At 42.8% G+C, this 17,500-nt stretch overlaps 1 protein-coding gene across 1 annotated transcript in view; it reads left to right on the plus strand.

Annotated features, from left to right (window-relative positions):
• gareml (GRB2 associated, regulator of MAPK1-like) overlaps positions 1-17,500 on the plus strand; it is a 45,885-nt gene that overhangs the window by 3,027 nt on the left and 25,358 nt on the right. Inside the window, exon 2 of the mRNA XM_063222523.1 lies at positions 14,662-14,802. Within this exon, the coding sequence (XP_063078593.1) occupies positions 14,662-14,802 (141 nt within the window). The remainder of the gene's footprint in view (positions 1-14,661; positions 14,803-17,500) is intronic.

Raw genomic sequence — 17,500 nt, forward strand, 5'->3', positions numbered from 1 at the left:
GCATGGATATGCCGTGTAAGCACATACACACAAACTAAGTGGCCGATGTCCGCATTTTCGCTTAAAAGCAAAGTTACTGTATCTGTGGCCAGTAATGTCAAATATGTGTGTGTGTGTGTGTGTGTGTGTGTGTGTGTGTGTGTGTGTGTGTGTGTGTGTGTGTGTGTGTGTGTGTTTGAGAGAGAGCGAGAGAGAGAGTTTGTTGGCGTGAGTATATGGTACATGTATTACCAAGAATATGTGATGTATGTGTTTATCCATTAGAGCAGAGAGCGGGTGTGTGCGTGTGTGTGTGTGTGTGTGTGTGTGTGTGTGTGTGTGTGTGTGTGTGTGTGTGTGTGTGTGTGTGTGTGTGTGTATGCGCGCATGCGTGCCTGTGTGTGTGTGTGTGTAATTGCAGGCTGCCTGGGTGGTATAGTATCATCATGGGTTGTCAGGCTCAGTGCTGTGTAATTGGGATGGCGCTCTGCTACTGCTGCTACTGCTGCTGCTTTGTGGAACTGACAGTCTCCATGACGATACGATTCAATAGCGACATCTTATTATTCAATGCAATGCGATTCGATTATTTTCGATACTTAAGAATGCACCACGATACGATGCAATACAATTCGATTTGACTTTTTTCCAATTACTTTTCCACTTCTATTATGTTATGGAGGACATTGGGCAGGGGCCAGCGATTTGATTATTTTCGATACGTAGCCCCTTAATGCGCGCCGTACCTCCTGTGGCACGCTGTAATAGACATTGAATGTTAGCTACTATAGTACTACACTACTATGACAGTGCACAGGGCCTTTAGTTATACATTACGACTTGGTCATTGCCATTCTGGTACCAGCAAATTTACAATGCTGTGTCTTAAGGGGTTAGGAATGCCCCACGATACGATGCAATTCGATTCAATCGTCAGATTATATCGCAATATGTTGATACATTTCGTGATATATTTACACCCCTAATAATTACACAGTTGGCATAGCACACGATTGGCACAACATGCACGTATATAGAATACACTGTAATACATTGTGTTAATGAGCCAGAGTCATTTTACTCCAGATAGAGTGTTTACAACACTGTAAAGAGTCAAAAAAACAGTGGAGTTGAAAGTAAGTAAAATTTTGCAGATGGCCATCTGATTACGCTCCCACAGTGCTACACTCTGATACACTCTGGAGTGGATTTCAACTCACTATTCAAACATGAGAGAGACAGACAGACAGACAGATAAGGAGAGAGAGAGAGACAGACAGACAGACAGACAGACAGACAGACAGACAGACAGACAGACAGAGAGAGAGAGAGGGAGGGAAGGGGGGACGGAGACAGAGACAGAGAGAAAGTGAGCGCTCTTTGATAAAGTTGGTTAAACGGAGACAGCAGCAAGTCCCTTGCCTTTTGATTTGAGGGGTTTCGAAAATAAAAACTCGAGCTAGATAGGCTATTATTTCCTTCTTTAATGAACGGAACATTTGTTCAAAATTAAATTCTCATTTGAAATAAACTTCTCATTTTCCGTTTCAGCACTAATCTGAGGACAGCGACAGTTCCCACAAGAGCTGCTTTGCTTCTCAACAGACAGAAGAGTTTTGTTTGGTTTTCCATTCACTTTTTCTGTAACTCGCTGTTAATAGCCATAGTTTCACCAAAAAAGCTTGCCTGTGTAGTGTAATCATTAATATTAATATTAATATCATAAAAATAATGGGATGTTAATTGTGTCGGGGCTTGGTTGTGTTTGGGCAGAAATTATTGGGCTCCATCACTGCCCTGTTGATCTTGGTAAGAAAGCGAGAGAGACAGAGACAGAGAGAGAACCTAAATGTGTGTGTTTGTGTGCTTGTGTGTGTGTGTGTGTGAGCACGTGCGCCACACACACATGCGGGCATGTCTCTGTGTGTGCGTTATTGCTTCTTTCCGTAGTCTGGAGTCCCTGGGAGACTGAGTGCGTGTGTGTGTGTGTGTGTGTGTGTGTGTGTGTGTGTGTGTATGTGTGTGTGTGTGTGTGTGTGTGTGTGTGTGTGTGTGGAGTCCCTGGGAGACTGAGTGTGTGTGTGTGTGTGTGTGTGTGTGTGTGTGTGTGTGTGTGTGTGTGTGTGTGTGTGTGTGTCTGGAGTCCCTGGGAGACTGAGTGTGTGTCTGTGATCAGAGCCTCACTTCTCTTCCTCCCTAAAAGCTCCTGCCTGCCAGGCAACATAAATGGAGTGTGCTTTAAATACCTGATCAATTCTCTCCCTCTCTCTCTTCCTCTCTCTCTCTTTAAGTCTATCTATTCTCTCCATCTCTCTCTCCCTCCCTCTTTTCCTGTCTTTCAGTCTATCACTGTTATGTCTGTCTATTCTCTCCTTCTCTCTCTCTCTCTCTCAGCCCTCCTCTCCTCCATTCATTCATCTATTATTTTCTCATCCTTGCACTCTCCACCCCCCACTTCTCACCGGTCCTTCACTCTGAGCCGCATGGCATGAATGGCTCATTAAAGGCATCTCGTTTGGATGTTTAGAGGAAGTGCTTCTTCCTTTTCTCCCTGTGTCTGGTCTGGGTCAGTGCAGTGCAGTCTGGATAATGGCTCTTCTGGCTCTCTGTCCGTAAACATCCCCTATATGTGCGAACATTGCGTCGTAACGAATCTATAAATGGCGTTTCGCTTACGTTTGTGGTGTCTAATATTAACTGATTTACAAGTGGTGTTTGGTTTTGTCTCGTCTGGGTGGTGTACAGTACTGTATAGGGGATGGTGTAGGCTAACTGCTGTCTAAACGGCATTTGCTCTTGTTTCCTCCTGCTAAGTAATTGCTTGTGGTATTGATTGTCTGTGCTGATTGCTTTTAGCCTGCAGCTAACTCGTTTACATACTGTGTAGCTAATCAAATTCCTCAGGTGTCACGGCTGCCTCTTGATTGGTTGGGCCGGTGTCACATCATGTGTTCCGCTCCACTGTGATTGGCCAAGAGAAGTGTCAGTTGAAACCACCACCACCACAACTGAGCCCTTCTCATATGACTAACTGTACTGTATGTGCCTCATCAACACTTCAGGAGCACACAATACACTTTGGCTGTCACACCAGCAACTCTTGCACCGCTGAAGGCATGTGTGTGTGTGTCCGCACGTGCATGCATGTGTGTGTGTGTGTGTGTGTGTGTGTGTGTGTGTGTGTGTGTGTGTGTGTGTGTGTGTGTGTGTGTGTGTGTGCACATGTGTGTGTGTGCACATGTGTGTGTGCGTGTGTGTGTGTGTGCAGGCGCGCATGTGTGTGTGTTTGTGCGCGAATACGCGCGTGTGTACATCTGTGTGTTTGCAAAAGACTGCCACATCCACAGTGCTGCTTGGCCAGCAGACTGGTCTCTCAGTGTGATACTCCTAGGGGCCCCATCCCCCTGGTGAAAACCCATTGCCATGGTGACACCCCCCACCCCCCACCCCCCACCCCCCTCCCTGTAACAGGGGTCCATCTGAGACATGGCGAAGGGAGAAGAGTCACTGTTTGTGTTTCCTGAGAAAGGAATTCTGGGAAAGTGTCCAAATGGGCATTTAATTCGGCTCATCTTAAGCAAGATCTCAGGCTCAGGCCGCCGGGCCGGGGCAGTGCAGCGCGGAGCTCCGTGTTTAATAACAGGACCCCAGTGTTCCATCAAGGCCGCCCGCCCGCCCGCCTGCCTTGTCTTCTCTCTCTCTTTCTGTTTCTCTCTGTTTCTCTCTGTTTTTTTCTCTCTCTCTCTCTCTCTCTCCCTCTCTCCCTCTCTCTCTTCCAGTCTCTCAGTGTTTTGTAAATTCAGTGTGTGTTCATGAAACAGAGCATTTTGTCCTTGTTGGCACAGTGGGAGTCAGTGCACACTTAGCCTGGCCATTGCGACTTCAACTCTCTGCGCGTGCTTGGTCTGGCCAAATTGAGAAGTGAAGTGATTTTGCCCAGATTCACAGGAAGTATGGGCGAGTTCAGGTTAACCCCGGTAGCACCACACCAGAGGAGACCAAAGCTACAAAGAGTGACTGGAAGAGTGACACGAGCGATAGAAGCGACAGAGTATGCCCGATAAAAGCAGAATGCAAGCATTCCGACATTCCAATTGGCTGCAGCTGTTTTGATTCCTTGAGTAACCAAGCCGTGTAATAAAGGCATTTTATTTTTGATAGAGGAGAGTGCCTTGGTATTTGTTTTGTTTTTTTCAAGTTCAGCATTTTCCCATGCAAAGAGCACCTCAAATTCATGACTGTTTGAGTCCAGGAAGTGTTCCTATAACAAACATTTTTTGGCTGAGGCGGCCGTCGCCGAACCTCACCATAGCTAATTATTAGTAGGGGTCGACCAATACAGGTTTTTTAAAATTATTAGCATGATAATCGCTGAAGTTCAGGTAAAGGTGGAAAGCTCGCACATCCACAGGAATGTCTGACCTGGGAGCAGGACCACAAGTGACTAGACGATTCTGAGAAAAAAAGTCCGCTGCACGACCAGGATTCGAGACGTCACGAAAAAATAAAATATTGGGAGCAAAAGAAATCCTGGTCGTGCAGCGGACTTTTTTTCTCAGAATCGTCTAATCGCTGAAGTTCAACCATAAACTGTTGCTCAAGTCGCTCAAATAGTCTCTAGTCCCACAAATGGCTTTTGTCTCTTCTGTCACCAGCTCCTCCATACAAAGCCTTTTCGTCGCCAGTGACGCTCTAATCGCTTCAGGGCTTGACATTAACTTTTTCACTTGCCAGCCACAGTGGCTAGTGGTTTTCCAGAGTCACTAGCCATCCAGCTGTTATACTAGCCACAAATTAGATTCTTTTTATTTATTTTTTGTTAATTAATTTATTTATTTGTACATGGGGAATGCCTCTTGAGATACAACATCTCATTTTCAGTAGGGTCCCCTTGAAACTGGACAATATAGACAGTACAAGACAAAACATTACATCGTACAAGACAACACACACTCACACACTCATTCAAACAGCAGCCTCTTCGTTCCCCCACCTCTACAACCCCCAAAGCAGTATGTTCTTGGTTAGTGGGACAGGCAGTAAGTACAAGGCATACAGTCAGAGGCATAGGTATTTAAAACGAATAAACATAGTTGCAAAACAAAACAGTAAAACAGAGACACAAACAAGAATTCCTGAGAGGCATTGAAGAATTATACTACCCCAAGCTTCATGTTACCACGGACATAGCTGAAGCATTACTTCTTAGTAAAAAAAAAAAAGAAAAAAAAAAAGAAAATTAGATAATGATAACATATTAGTTTAAGCATTTACAAGTGTTGCTTTGGTTCAAGTACATTGATAGAGATGTCCTAAATTGCCACAGAGATGTGGCTGATCTTACGGATCCAGGTAGGTTATTCCAATCACTGGGTGCTTTATACTTAAAAGAGCGTTTACCGCTTTCTTTGGAGATGTGCGGCACAGTGAGAGAAAGGTGTTCAGTGTGTCTTAGCCTGATGTTAGTTTGATATGGTATCAAATACTGTTTTAGGTAGTGTGGGTAGTTAAGGTGTAGGCATTTAAAAATGATCTGAAACCAGTGAAACTGCATCCTGACTTTAGGGGATGAAATACCTAGTGAGTCGTATAAGATGCAGTGATGTGTTTTGAAAGGGCACCTTAGCACAAATCTACAGATGTTGTTGTACAGTATGCAACTATCAGTGGCTTGAGATTGGTGTCAATGGTATTCTGATATACTACATCAGCATAGTCGATAATTGGAAATAAAAGTTGTTTCATAATTCTTGTTCTGATCTGTGTTGTGAAGCAGTTACTAGAGCGATACAGCATCCTAAGATTACAATTAAGTTTTTTCACTACAGAATCTATTTGAGATTTGAAAGAGAGTTGGGAGTCAAGTCGTACACCAAGATATTTATACTCATCAACTTCACCTAGTGGGGTACCATCGATAAAGTTCACAGCCAGTTTTGATGTACTCCTTGTAGCTGATCTAGTTGGAAAAAGCATACCGAAAGACTTACTTTTGTTGAGCAACAGGTCATTACATTGGAACCACTCTTGAATTCTGGTGAAATCTGCTTGAAGATCATTCTGAATCTTAAATAAGTCAGTATTAGAGTTGTATATAACTGTATCATCAGCATATAGGTGTATTGAACAATCTAGGCAGGCTGTTGGGAGATCATTGATAAAAATTGAAAATAATAGAGGGCCAAGCGATGATCCCTGAGGAACGCCTTTATCAATGACCGAGTACTGAGAAAGACTACCCTGAAAAAGCACACATTGTTGTCTGAAATGTAAGTAAGAGTTAAACCATAGAAGTGCCTGTTTAGAGAGACCTATCGAATGCAGTTTATCTAGAAGGATATAATGGTTTACAAGGTCAAAGGCTTTAGATAAGTCTACAAAGATTGCACCAGTGGACTTGCCTGCATCCAGAGATGAATAGATATCATTAGTGAACTTTAGTAGAGCTGTTGTTGTAGAATGTTTCGGTCGGAAACCTGATTGATAATGAGATAAGATAGATGATGAATTAATATAGTTGTAAAGTTGGTTAAATATATTTTTTTCAAAAACTTTCACTACACTACTAATTATGGAGATGGGCCTATAGTTGTTGATATCTGATGGGTCGCCACCTTTCAGAATTGGAGTAACTCTAGCTCGCTTCCACTTCACTGGAACCTCACCTGTGGTTAGTGATAAGTTAAATAAGTCTGTAAGTGGATATGACAATACTTCTGAGGCTATTTTTAAAAACTTAGTGTCCAAGTCTTTACCACCTAGCTTTAGTTCAGAGATAGCTCTTTGAACATCAGTAGGTTGAATGGTAGAAAATAGAAATAAAGGAGAGTCGACATGTTGGGGACTGGTTAAATTGTTTGAGTACTGTGTCTTTTTGTTACAAATAGCAGCAAAATGCTGGTTAAACGCATTTGCTATTGCAGAAGGATCAGAGAGAGTGTCATTGTTCAGTCTAATTTTAGCTGGAGTACTTGAGTTGGGTTTGTTATTAAGGAGAGTGTTAAGGTTATTCCAGAATTTCTTTGGATTGGTATAGTCCCTGCAAAGGTTGTTTTTAAAGTAGTCAGATTTAGCATTATGTGTTTTAGTTGTGCACATGTTCCTTAAGTATTTATATGCTTCCCAGTCTTTGGGGTCTTTTGTTGTATGATGTTTTTTCCATGCTTTATCTCGCTGTTTAAAAAGTGTGAGTAATTCACCATCAATCCAAGGCAAATGTCTTCCTTTTACTCGTATTGTTCGCCATGGGATATGTTTGTTGATAACAGATAGTACTTCAGTATGAAAAAACTCAAAAGCATCACCAACAGAAGGGATTAGATTAAATCTGTGCCAGTTAATATTCCATAGATCATCTAAAAAGTCACTGTTGTTAAAGTACTTCATCTGCCTTACTTTGATTATTTTGGGTGGCAGGCGTGGTGTTCTGATTTTCCATTTACAAGACACGATTGAGTGATCGCTGAGGCAATCAGGAAGCACTCCAGAGTCAATGATCCTGTCAGGATGGGTGACCAATATCCAATCTAGTAATGTTTTAGATGTTTTTCCAACTCTGGTAGGTTCTTTAATTATCTGTGTCAGGTTAAGACTTTCAAAAATATGTCTGTCTTTGGTGGAAGAACGGTCTAACCAGTTGCAATTGAAGTCGCCAAGAATGATCATCTCTTTAAAGCAGTTTAGAGAGCTAATGGTATTACTAATGCATTTCATTGACTCAGAAGGTCTGTAAATGTTACATAATAGTAGGTTTTTGTTTTCATGAAGGCAGATTTTTACACAAAGAAAAGTAAATTGGTCTTTCTGTGGGTAAAACTGGCTCTGCGTGCAGGTGTGACAGTATATAGGTGGCAACACCCCCACCACGCGTAGCCCTATCTGATCTAAATAAGTTGTACCCATCAATTTGAATTTCTACATCTGGAACATCTCTATTCAACCAGGTCTCTGAAAGAGTAATAACATCAGATTTATTATAAGCAAGCCAAACTCTAAGGTGATCTATTTTATGTGGTAGACTCCTGATATTTAGATGTATCACATGAAGTCCTTTAGTCATAGTGGTCTACCTTTTTATAATGTAGTAACGGGGATTGGTGGTGAGGCAGAGGATAGCTGGAGAGCAGGGCCGCGACACTCACACACACACACACACACACACACACACACACACACACACACACACACACACACACACACACACACACACACACACACACACATGCACGTCCAGAAACCTAAAGACAAGAAAGGAGTCTGTTTCATTCATTAGAGTCCGCTTATAATCCTTCTAAGGGAAGAGATAAATGCAGAATCAATAAATCAATAATTGTGATAATTCAAACAGAATAGATCTGCTTATCAAATCATAGGACCCACAAATAAAAATGCTTATTTTCTATTTTAATCATTTATACAGGGGGGGGGTGTAGTTAGGGGGTAGGGCTTGAGTTAGGGTATTGGCCAGTTTGCTGTAGTCCATTATTGGCCTAAACAGAACAGAAAAAAAAAAAAAAGAATGGAACCATCGAAAATTTAGAGTGCTGTGCACTACCAACATTGTCCTTCTTTGAGCATATTTCACAACAAAAGAGATATGATACTGTACATCTAACCTCAGAAGATGAGATGCTTAAAGACAGAAGATTGTGTGCATGGGTTTAAAAAAACATGGGATGGGAACATGAGCATGGGAAACAAAACAAACAAATAGAAACTGAGTAACTCAGCTTAAATACAAACAATTGATACACAAGAATGTACACTATTCTGATATGTCATACCATAGAATAAATTACCTGCCAAATTGGCTTGTGACACAGAAATTGTTACCAATTGTTACCAGCCACAGCTGTTTTACCAGCATTTGGCTGGTTGGCAGGTGCCAGTGTCAAGCCCTGAATCGCTTCTGCTGTATTCATGCCAAAAGTCTACTGTACACCTGAAGATGGAAATTACTGTATATAATATTATATATTGACATTTTCGTAAATTATCTTTTTGAAATACTTTATATTAATATACAGAATGCTGTCCATGTTTAAATAAATGGATTTTAAGTTGAACAAAAGGTACGTCAAAACAGGGGTGCGTTTCTTGAAAGCATAGTTGCAAATGCATAGTTAGCAACTTGGGTAGTTGTCAATAGAAAATTGCATTGCAAACAAACAACAAAGTAGCTAATGTAGTTAGCAACTATGGTTTCGAGAAATGCGCACCACAGCTGTGTTCTGGATCTGTTAATAGTTTGTTGAGTTATGTGGAGTGTGATCAGTGTGGATTTCTCCTCTGCAGTCCAAAGACACACATGCTGCAGTTCATACCAATATCAATCAATCAAAATGTATTTGATACCCCATCTACATAGTTGACTCAGAGTGCTTTCATTCAAGCACACACACACATACACTTTCCCACATTCACTGCGCCAACTGCATACAGTTAGTTGTGTCCTGTGAACAGGGTTGCCAGATGAGGCTGATGATTTCCAGCCCAAAAAATGCTCAAAACCCGGCTAGAAGCACAAAATCCCGCCCAATTCTATTGATTTCTATGGCAAAAATTGGGCGTTTTTTCTGCTAAATGCCATTTTTACCCGCACAAGGCCATCCTAAGCAGCCCAATTGGGCGGGAAACAGCCCAATCTGGCAACACTGCCTGTGTAAGCATACAGGCACACACACACATGCAAACAAACAAACAAACATGTGCACACCAGGGCTTGACATTAACCTTTTCACCCACCGGCCACTGTGGCTAGTGATTTTCCCGAGTCACTAGCCATTCAGGTATTGCACTTGCCATGATTTTTTCCCCCTTAATCATGATAGCGCATATCTAACCTCAGAAGACGAGGTGCTAAAGCAAGATGAGTGTATAGCTTTCTACATGGAAGTATATCAAGCTAATATAAAGTAAGTTACAGAGCCTTTTCTTGAGCTTACGTGTAAATACATGATACACAAGGTGAAAACAACAGAATACTATGATACCTATGTCATACAAAGGAATAAGCTGCCAGCCAAATTGGCCAGTGACACTGAAAGTATTACTAGCCACAGCCAAGTTTTACCAGCATTTGCACACACATATGCACACACATGGAAGCAAACCCTGTCTCACTCTGTGTCTCTGACACAAACGCCCCTTCCAAACACACACACACACACACACACACACACACACACACACACACACACACACACACACACACGCACACACACACACACAAGAAATTGCGGTGGTAGAGAACGAGGACATGTCAGAAAGCAACAACTTCAAGCACAACACCATCAAAGCTAAGCCAAGTGCAGTTTGCGCATGTGTGTGTGTGTGTGTGTGTGTGTGTGTGTGTGTGTGCGTGTGCGTGCGTGTGCCTGTGTTTGTGTGTGCACACAGCCCAGTGGCAGAGGGAGTTTGTCCATGTCACGTTATTCCAGTGTAGTCCATGGCGATGAAGAGAGAATAGTGTTCGAGCAAACACTCTGTAGCTGTCAGAAACGTTACGTTAAAGGACCAGTTCAGTCAATTTCAATATGCTGTTGTATTGCTCACGCCACCCATGACTTGTCAGTACCCGGTGATGCGACATTTTTCAGCTAAGCCCTTTCCGAGATATGAGCTATTCTAATGGGGGCAGCGTTTGTTTACATTTTTTTTTTTAAATGAACATAGGCCTACTCCAAATATTTTCCCAAAAGGTACCGCTGTTTGCTAGTGGTCTGCTGATGTTGTATAACCTTTCGGATGTTTTTGGGAATAATTAAAAGTGTTTTTTTGAAATGTAAGCAAAGCGCTGCCCCCATTACAATGACCAAGATCTCGGAAAAGGCTGAAGAAGGAAAAAAAAACCTTAAGTACTGACAAGTCCAGAGTAGTGTGAATATTACAACTGCATGTTGAAATTGACTGAACTGGTCCTTTAACCTTTAATAGGCCTACCATAAATTCATGTGCAGAGCATCATGTCACAACACAGCTTCATTACTATTTTGGCCAGCTCTGCTGTAGCTCTGTGAGACTCTTCTCTAATATGTGGAATCAATGGCAAACATGACCATGTGAGAGAATGACGGAGAATTGTGCAATCTGTGGGTTTTTCTTTCTCTGTCTGTTGTTCAAGTTTTCATCCCCCCCCTCTCCTTATACTCCCCTCTCCCCCGCTCTCTCTCTCTCTCTTGGTCGCGCTCTCTCTCTCTCTCTCTGCATTGCCCCCCCCCCCCCCCCCATCTCTCTTTCTCCCCCCTAGGGGACCATGTGGAGGGCTTGTGTGAGGAGGGCGTGGCATATTATAATGATCTCTCTCCTCCTATAGCAAGTACAGTTCGCTGCGGCACGAAGCCAGTTGGACGCCCCTAGGGACGTTCATCTGTGAGTTGGACGTCCCTAGGGACGTTCATCGAACAAGCTGATTACGTCACACGTCCAAGTAACTCGCCTCGTCCATATTACCGTAATTCGGCTACGTACGTAACCGTAAAGGTTTAAACCGTAAAATTTAATGTAAAATTCATTTAAATTTGAATTCCTCAAGCTCCCGGAAGACAATAAATAATTTATTTGTTTCTAAACTTTATTGGCAGTTCAACGAACTGCGTGCAAGACTGGTTTTCATTCTTTTTCATGTTCATATTCAAATTGTGTGGTAAAAGGCCGATAGGGCCTATCTTCGTTTTTATTTGAACTTTACTAGCGGCATGATTTCACATTCGAATTGTTTAATATAGCCTACTTCGAGGTCCCACGCTGCACACGGTATTACAAGCTGAATAATGACATGTTTATGCAAGAAAACGTTAGGATACTCGACATGTGTTGTGATATGTGATTGTTGCACTAGTAGGCTTCCCTACGCGGAGTGTACTAGAACGTTGGCCGCGTTTTCTGTCTGTATTCTGGGATGGGTCAATCAGTTCATAGTTACCAAGCAAACGTCAAGTGACATTTATACCCGAGTCTCCTCGTCCTTGTGTATTAAGTTATTACACAATAACACTTGAATGACTGAGTTCATACAATCATGACTATTATACCAACGGCAGCATACAATTATTAACTGTTTTACAATTGTGTTGGTAATCCTCTGTTAGCTGGTTCCTGCTCTGTGCACGTTTTCTGTTGCCCAGTCTTGCACTTACGTCTATAGGCCTACATGTATAGGCATTAATTTCTTTGTATGACCAGCACATGTTAAGACATTGACTAATAAAGCAGACTTAAATTGTTCATTTGGAAGAAGTTGAGACGGAGAGGTTGAAAAATGTTTGTATAATAATGATGATTTATTAATCTTAGCACATGAAATCTCAAAATAAGCAGGTTGGGTTGCTTGAATAATCTTGAGCCTTGATAGGGTCACTCCGATAATCTTGCCACCTCCTCTTCGCCCACGGTCTCCATTGTTCCTTCTTCATGGCCTTTGACTTGCCCATCTGCTTCCTTACGTCTAGCCCATGGCCCTCATGCTCATGCCTTGCTCGTCTGCTTGGATCACCAACACACACCTGCACGCAAGAGCACAATCCACTCCACCGGCAACACACAACTTTGCATTGGAGCATCCATATCCTGCTATAGAAAACCACATTGAGATTGTATGTGTGTACAAATGTTAATCATGCAGGCCACCCTCCAGTGTTAAGACTTCCAGATGTGTCTAGAATTAAATATATCAAGTTAGTGACACCATGCATCAACCACTACTGACAGTTTGGTTACAGGTGAAAGGAAGTGCACAAACACGTCAAGCTGTTTTTCTGATGTCCCGAATTCTGCATCTTCGACCTAAAAAAAAGACATTAGATTAAAACTTTACTTTTCATATATTTTCAACCATGTGCAAAACCGTGTCTCATCTTTAGGCCTCGTGACTCCTTCAGGCCGCCATGCAACCAAATCACAAAGCCTTATCCAAATAGATCAAATCACAAACACTTATTCACATCTTTCATTTCGCCTGGTATCTTCTCCTGCGGCCTTGTGTATCTCCAGGCAGACTTGACCTGAAAGAGGTAAACAACATTCATATTGCACTAATTAAGTGACTCAGAGTCAGAGCTGTCAAAAGTAAAAGTAAAAAAAAAAAGAAACACAGTTTCCTTCCTACACAAGTAACTTATCTGAGTAAACAGTAGATCTGTGTACTTGTCTGACGATCAGCTAACTGTGCACTGGTTGGATCAAGTTTATGGTGGGTCCTTGTCAGGTTTTCAGTGTTTTTTAGTAACAACACAGTCCATTTATCCCATTAGTTACAATGGAGTATGGAGTAACAGCTATGTAATACCATGTGCAAGTGTTGTACACCACACAAGTACTTTTACTTTTACTTTTGACACCTCTGCTCAGAGTTGAGTTAACACAGAAATGAAAACACGATTAATTAAAACATTACATAATTGGTCTCCGTTTCTGAAAACAAAGAAATTGTTAATCCGGGTTATGAGGTGAGGCCGCCATCCCTTCCCCCATAGCACCAGCTATATGAAATCAACAAGATAAGGATATCATCACAGATTCTGTAAGAGATCATGGTCATTTATTATGAATTATTTAAATAGAACATTCAAGAAAACAACAAGGTTTTGCTGTACACAAAAAATAAATAGTTTTTTCTTCAAAACAAAAGGGACAATATAACAAAACAGAAAATTTGCCCTGACATCCCCCCCACCCCCAATCCAACCCGTATTTACAACTCCCCCCATCTAGAACACAACACTCCCAGCCCAACAGTAGCCAGGCCAGTCTCGTCGGCATAAAAGCCGCGTAGCACGCGATAAAGACACTCTGCCGTGCAAGAATAGCCAACTAACACGTGGCAAACACTTCACTTTGAAACGGCCTCGAAGAATAGCCATCAAACTATGTGCCAAATAGTCACGTGTTATCGTTTAGCAACATAGTGCATACGCACCAACGACCACGTCCATCGGATCTTTCGTTGACATTGGTGTAATACATTAGGCCATAGTGTTTAATGAAACACATCTAAGGCACTCTCATTCTTGGTTTAAAAAGCTTTTAATACACTAAGCTAGTTCATGATGGAACTGTTAATTAACGTGTTTATTTGCATTTGCCGAAATACTTCTAAAGCTGGCATAACCGCGGTTTGTTACTAAGGCTGGCTGGCTAGCACATTCAAGTACATGCCACCAGCAAACAAACGAACGCAAGGAGACAGCCGAACAATATCGAGCAATACACAAAAACAATGTTCGAAAATATAAAAACATCATTGATGACAAATATCATGTTAGCATATGGACGTATATGCATTTCTCACTTACTGTCATTGTATTTTCCGCCATTTCGTCTGCAAGGTTCGTTGTCCGCTTCGGCTACTTGCTTCGGCTGGGTGAATGCTCGTGGTGACCCTATCAATATGGCTATCAACCCTGTCAACTTGGACGGGAGCCTTGACCTTATCAATATGGCCGCCGTTTGGAACGTCCCTGGGGACGTCCGCCGTTTGGAATGTCCCTGGGGACGTCCAACCAGCTTCAGCCTGCAGCCGACTGCTACTCTCCTATAGGGGACCATGAGGAGGGCGTGGCATATTATAATGATCTCTCTCCTCCTATAGGGGACCATGAGGAGGGCGTGGCATATTATAATGATCTCTCTCCCCCATATGGAGGGCGTGGCATATTATAATGATCTCTCTGCTGCCCCCTATAGGGGACCATGTGGAGGGCCTGTGTGAAGAGGACGTGGTGTTGCTGCACTCCTGTCGCCAGTGGACCACGGTCACGGCCCACAGTCTGGAGGAGGGGCACTACGTCATCGGGCCCAAGATAGACATCCCACTGCAGTACCAGGGTGGGTGCGCACACACACATGCACACACACACACACACACACACACACGCACGCACACACACACAAACACACATGCACGCACGCACACACACACATGCACGCACACACACACACAGATGCATAAACAGATATGACAACAATTATACAAAGGGATGAGACACCCTCACTCATATGCAGGCTGCACACACACACACAAGCACGCACGCACGCAACACACACAGTCTGTTCTTCAGTGTGAGATATAGGCTACAACACTGAGTGAAAGCTCTAACTCCAGGAGTCCTGTGGAGAGGGCAGCCTGTCCACATTTAAGCATAGGGTATCATAGAGCCTCATAGGGCGTTTTAGGGCCTCATATGGCATTTTAGGGCCTCATAGGGTATTTTAGGGCCTCATATGGCATTTTAGGGCCTCATATGGCATTTTAGGGCCTCATTGGGTATTTTAGGGCCTCATAGTGCATTTTAGGGCCTCATAGGGTATTTTAGGGCCTCATATGGCATTGTAGGGCCTCATATGGCATTTTAGGGCCTCATAGGGTATTTTAGGGCCTCATATGGCATTGTAGGGCCTTATAGGGCATTTTAGGACCTCATATGGCATTTTAGGGCCTCATAGGGTATTTTAGGGCCTCATAGAGCCTCATAGGGCATCAGACACACAGAGAGTAGAGTGAACTTTTATCTCTAGTCAGGGCAGCCTCTGATGACCTTGTCAGGTCAAACTGTGCCCTTGCCTCGTTGGTTATCTGGTGCTTTTCTGCCCCTATTTCGTTATTGGACAGGGCAGTGTTGAGAGGAGACAGGAAAGCATTGGGAGAGATGGACAGGAAAGGATCGCGAAGCGACCATGGGCTGCAACCGAATTTGGGTCTTTGGCACAACAGTCAGTGCCTTAGCCCTATTTCTCTAGTGGCTTCACCCACAGTGTATCATCCCAATTTGTGAATTTCTGCCTACCTTTCACCAGACAGCTATTTTTGACGTCTTAGGTACAGTATACAATTGGCGTTAAAAGGTAACATGGATCTCAAAGGCGCCCCTTCTGGCAGCTTAACTTCACTGACAGTTAGGGTAAGGGAAAGGTCTAGGTTTAGGCCACATAGTCAACATGTCACATGGCAGGTATGCCCTCAACGTCAAAAATTGCGGTCTGGTCAACAGTGGTCAGAAACAAAGAGGGTGCAATGCAGGTGGACATCACTCTTCCCATTAGTACTACAGAGGCAATATTAAAGTGAAAGCCCACCTGGGAAACTCCACAGTTCACAATGCATTTTAATGCCTCACCCGTGCAAGTGGGCAGCCCTAAACTGCGCCCCAAGGGAGCAGTGTTAAGGGACGGTACTATGCTCATAGTGCCTCAGTCATGGAGGAGGATGGGCGAGAGCACTGGTTAATTACTCCCCCCACCAACCTGGTGAATCAAACCGGCACCCTTTGAGTTACAAGCTTGACACACTAACCGCTTATGACTGAGTTTATACTGTATAAAAGCCACACAGGCAGTCACATATTCATGTGTCGACACAGTTGAGGTAATCCCCTAAATTGAGTTAATCACATAAAAAACAAAAGCTGTTTACCTAATATGTTTTGTCAAACAATGTATATTGCTGCAAGACTAGAGTCCAAAGTAAAAGTAAAGGAAAACACACAGGAGACGACCTCACAGAGTAGCTCTACTGTAGCTTTCGACTGCTGTACCTGTCTTACGATCAGCTGATCCCGAACTGGTTGGATCAAATTTGGGGGTTCTCCTTTTCGGAAACACTTTGTTTCAAGGGCTCACTGCAATAACATGTGTAACAACTATGTAGTAAGCCATGCAGTGGTGTAGGCCTACTTAACCGTGCAGAGCACAGGAACAGTACAGTGGGGGCTCGCAATACAATATCAGAGTTGTATTACTTAGCCCCTTAGCGCAGAGCCTATGTTAACTTTGTTATAACTTTACTGTCACCAAAATTGTAAGGACTATGTCTGTTTCTTAAAACTCTCGGTAATTTCATAGCTATGTTGTTATGATGTAGTTGAGTATTTTCAGCAAATCGTGAATAGGCCCTCCGGTGACCCCATCTGCACGAAGAGGCTACTCCAGCGATGTCAAACTCATTTCGGTTCAGGGGCCAGATACAGAGCTATTTGATCTCAAGTGGGCCGGTGTTCTGACAGATTTTCCTCCATTGTAATATTTTCCTACGTAATATTGTTTACAGTGAAATACAAAACAGTGACACCAAATAGGGTGTTAGATTTACAAGATGAAAGATATGAAAATAAAATCGCAAGGTTATGGATACAAGTACTACCAAAAACCTGGCTTCTCATTAAATCTTAGCAAAACCGCTAGCATAACGAGTAAGTTAGCTAAGTTGCCGGGGTCAAACTTCAATTTCTAAGACACACATACACAAATAAAGACAATAAACACACACCTGTAGTGTAAATTGTAAATGAAAGTAGGCTACTCTATTAATCTGTTCTCCGCTAATACTGCACAGTCTGGTGTTGACATTTCGTGACATTTCATGGTCTGCGCATGCCCAATGGGGCTTTGTAGGATTATATTACATGTAGTAGGATTTTACAGAACACCGGACCAGTGACGTAATTACGAAATATCACAAAGTTCTGCCTCATATCATAATACATTTGCAAGTCAATCATTTTGAGGTGGATGACAGCGGCCGGGGTGT

The sequence above is a fragment of the Engraulis encrasicolus genome, chromosome 18 (assembly GCF_034702125.1).
Source record: "Engraulis encrasicolus isolate BLACKSEA-1 chromosome 18, IST_EnEncr_1.0, whole genome shotgun sequence".
Taxonomy (NCBI): Eukaryota; Metazoa; Chordata; class Actinopteri; order Clupeiformes; family Engraulidae; genus Engraulis; species Engraulis encrasicolus.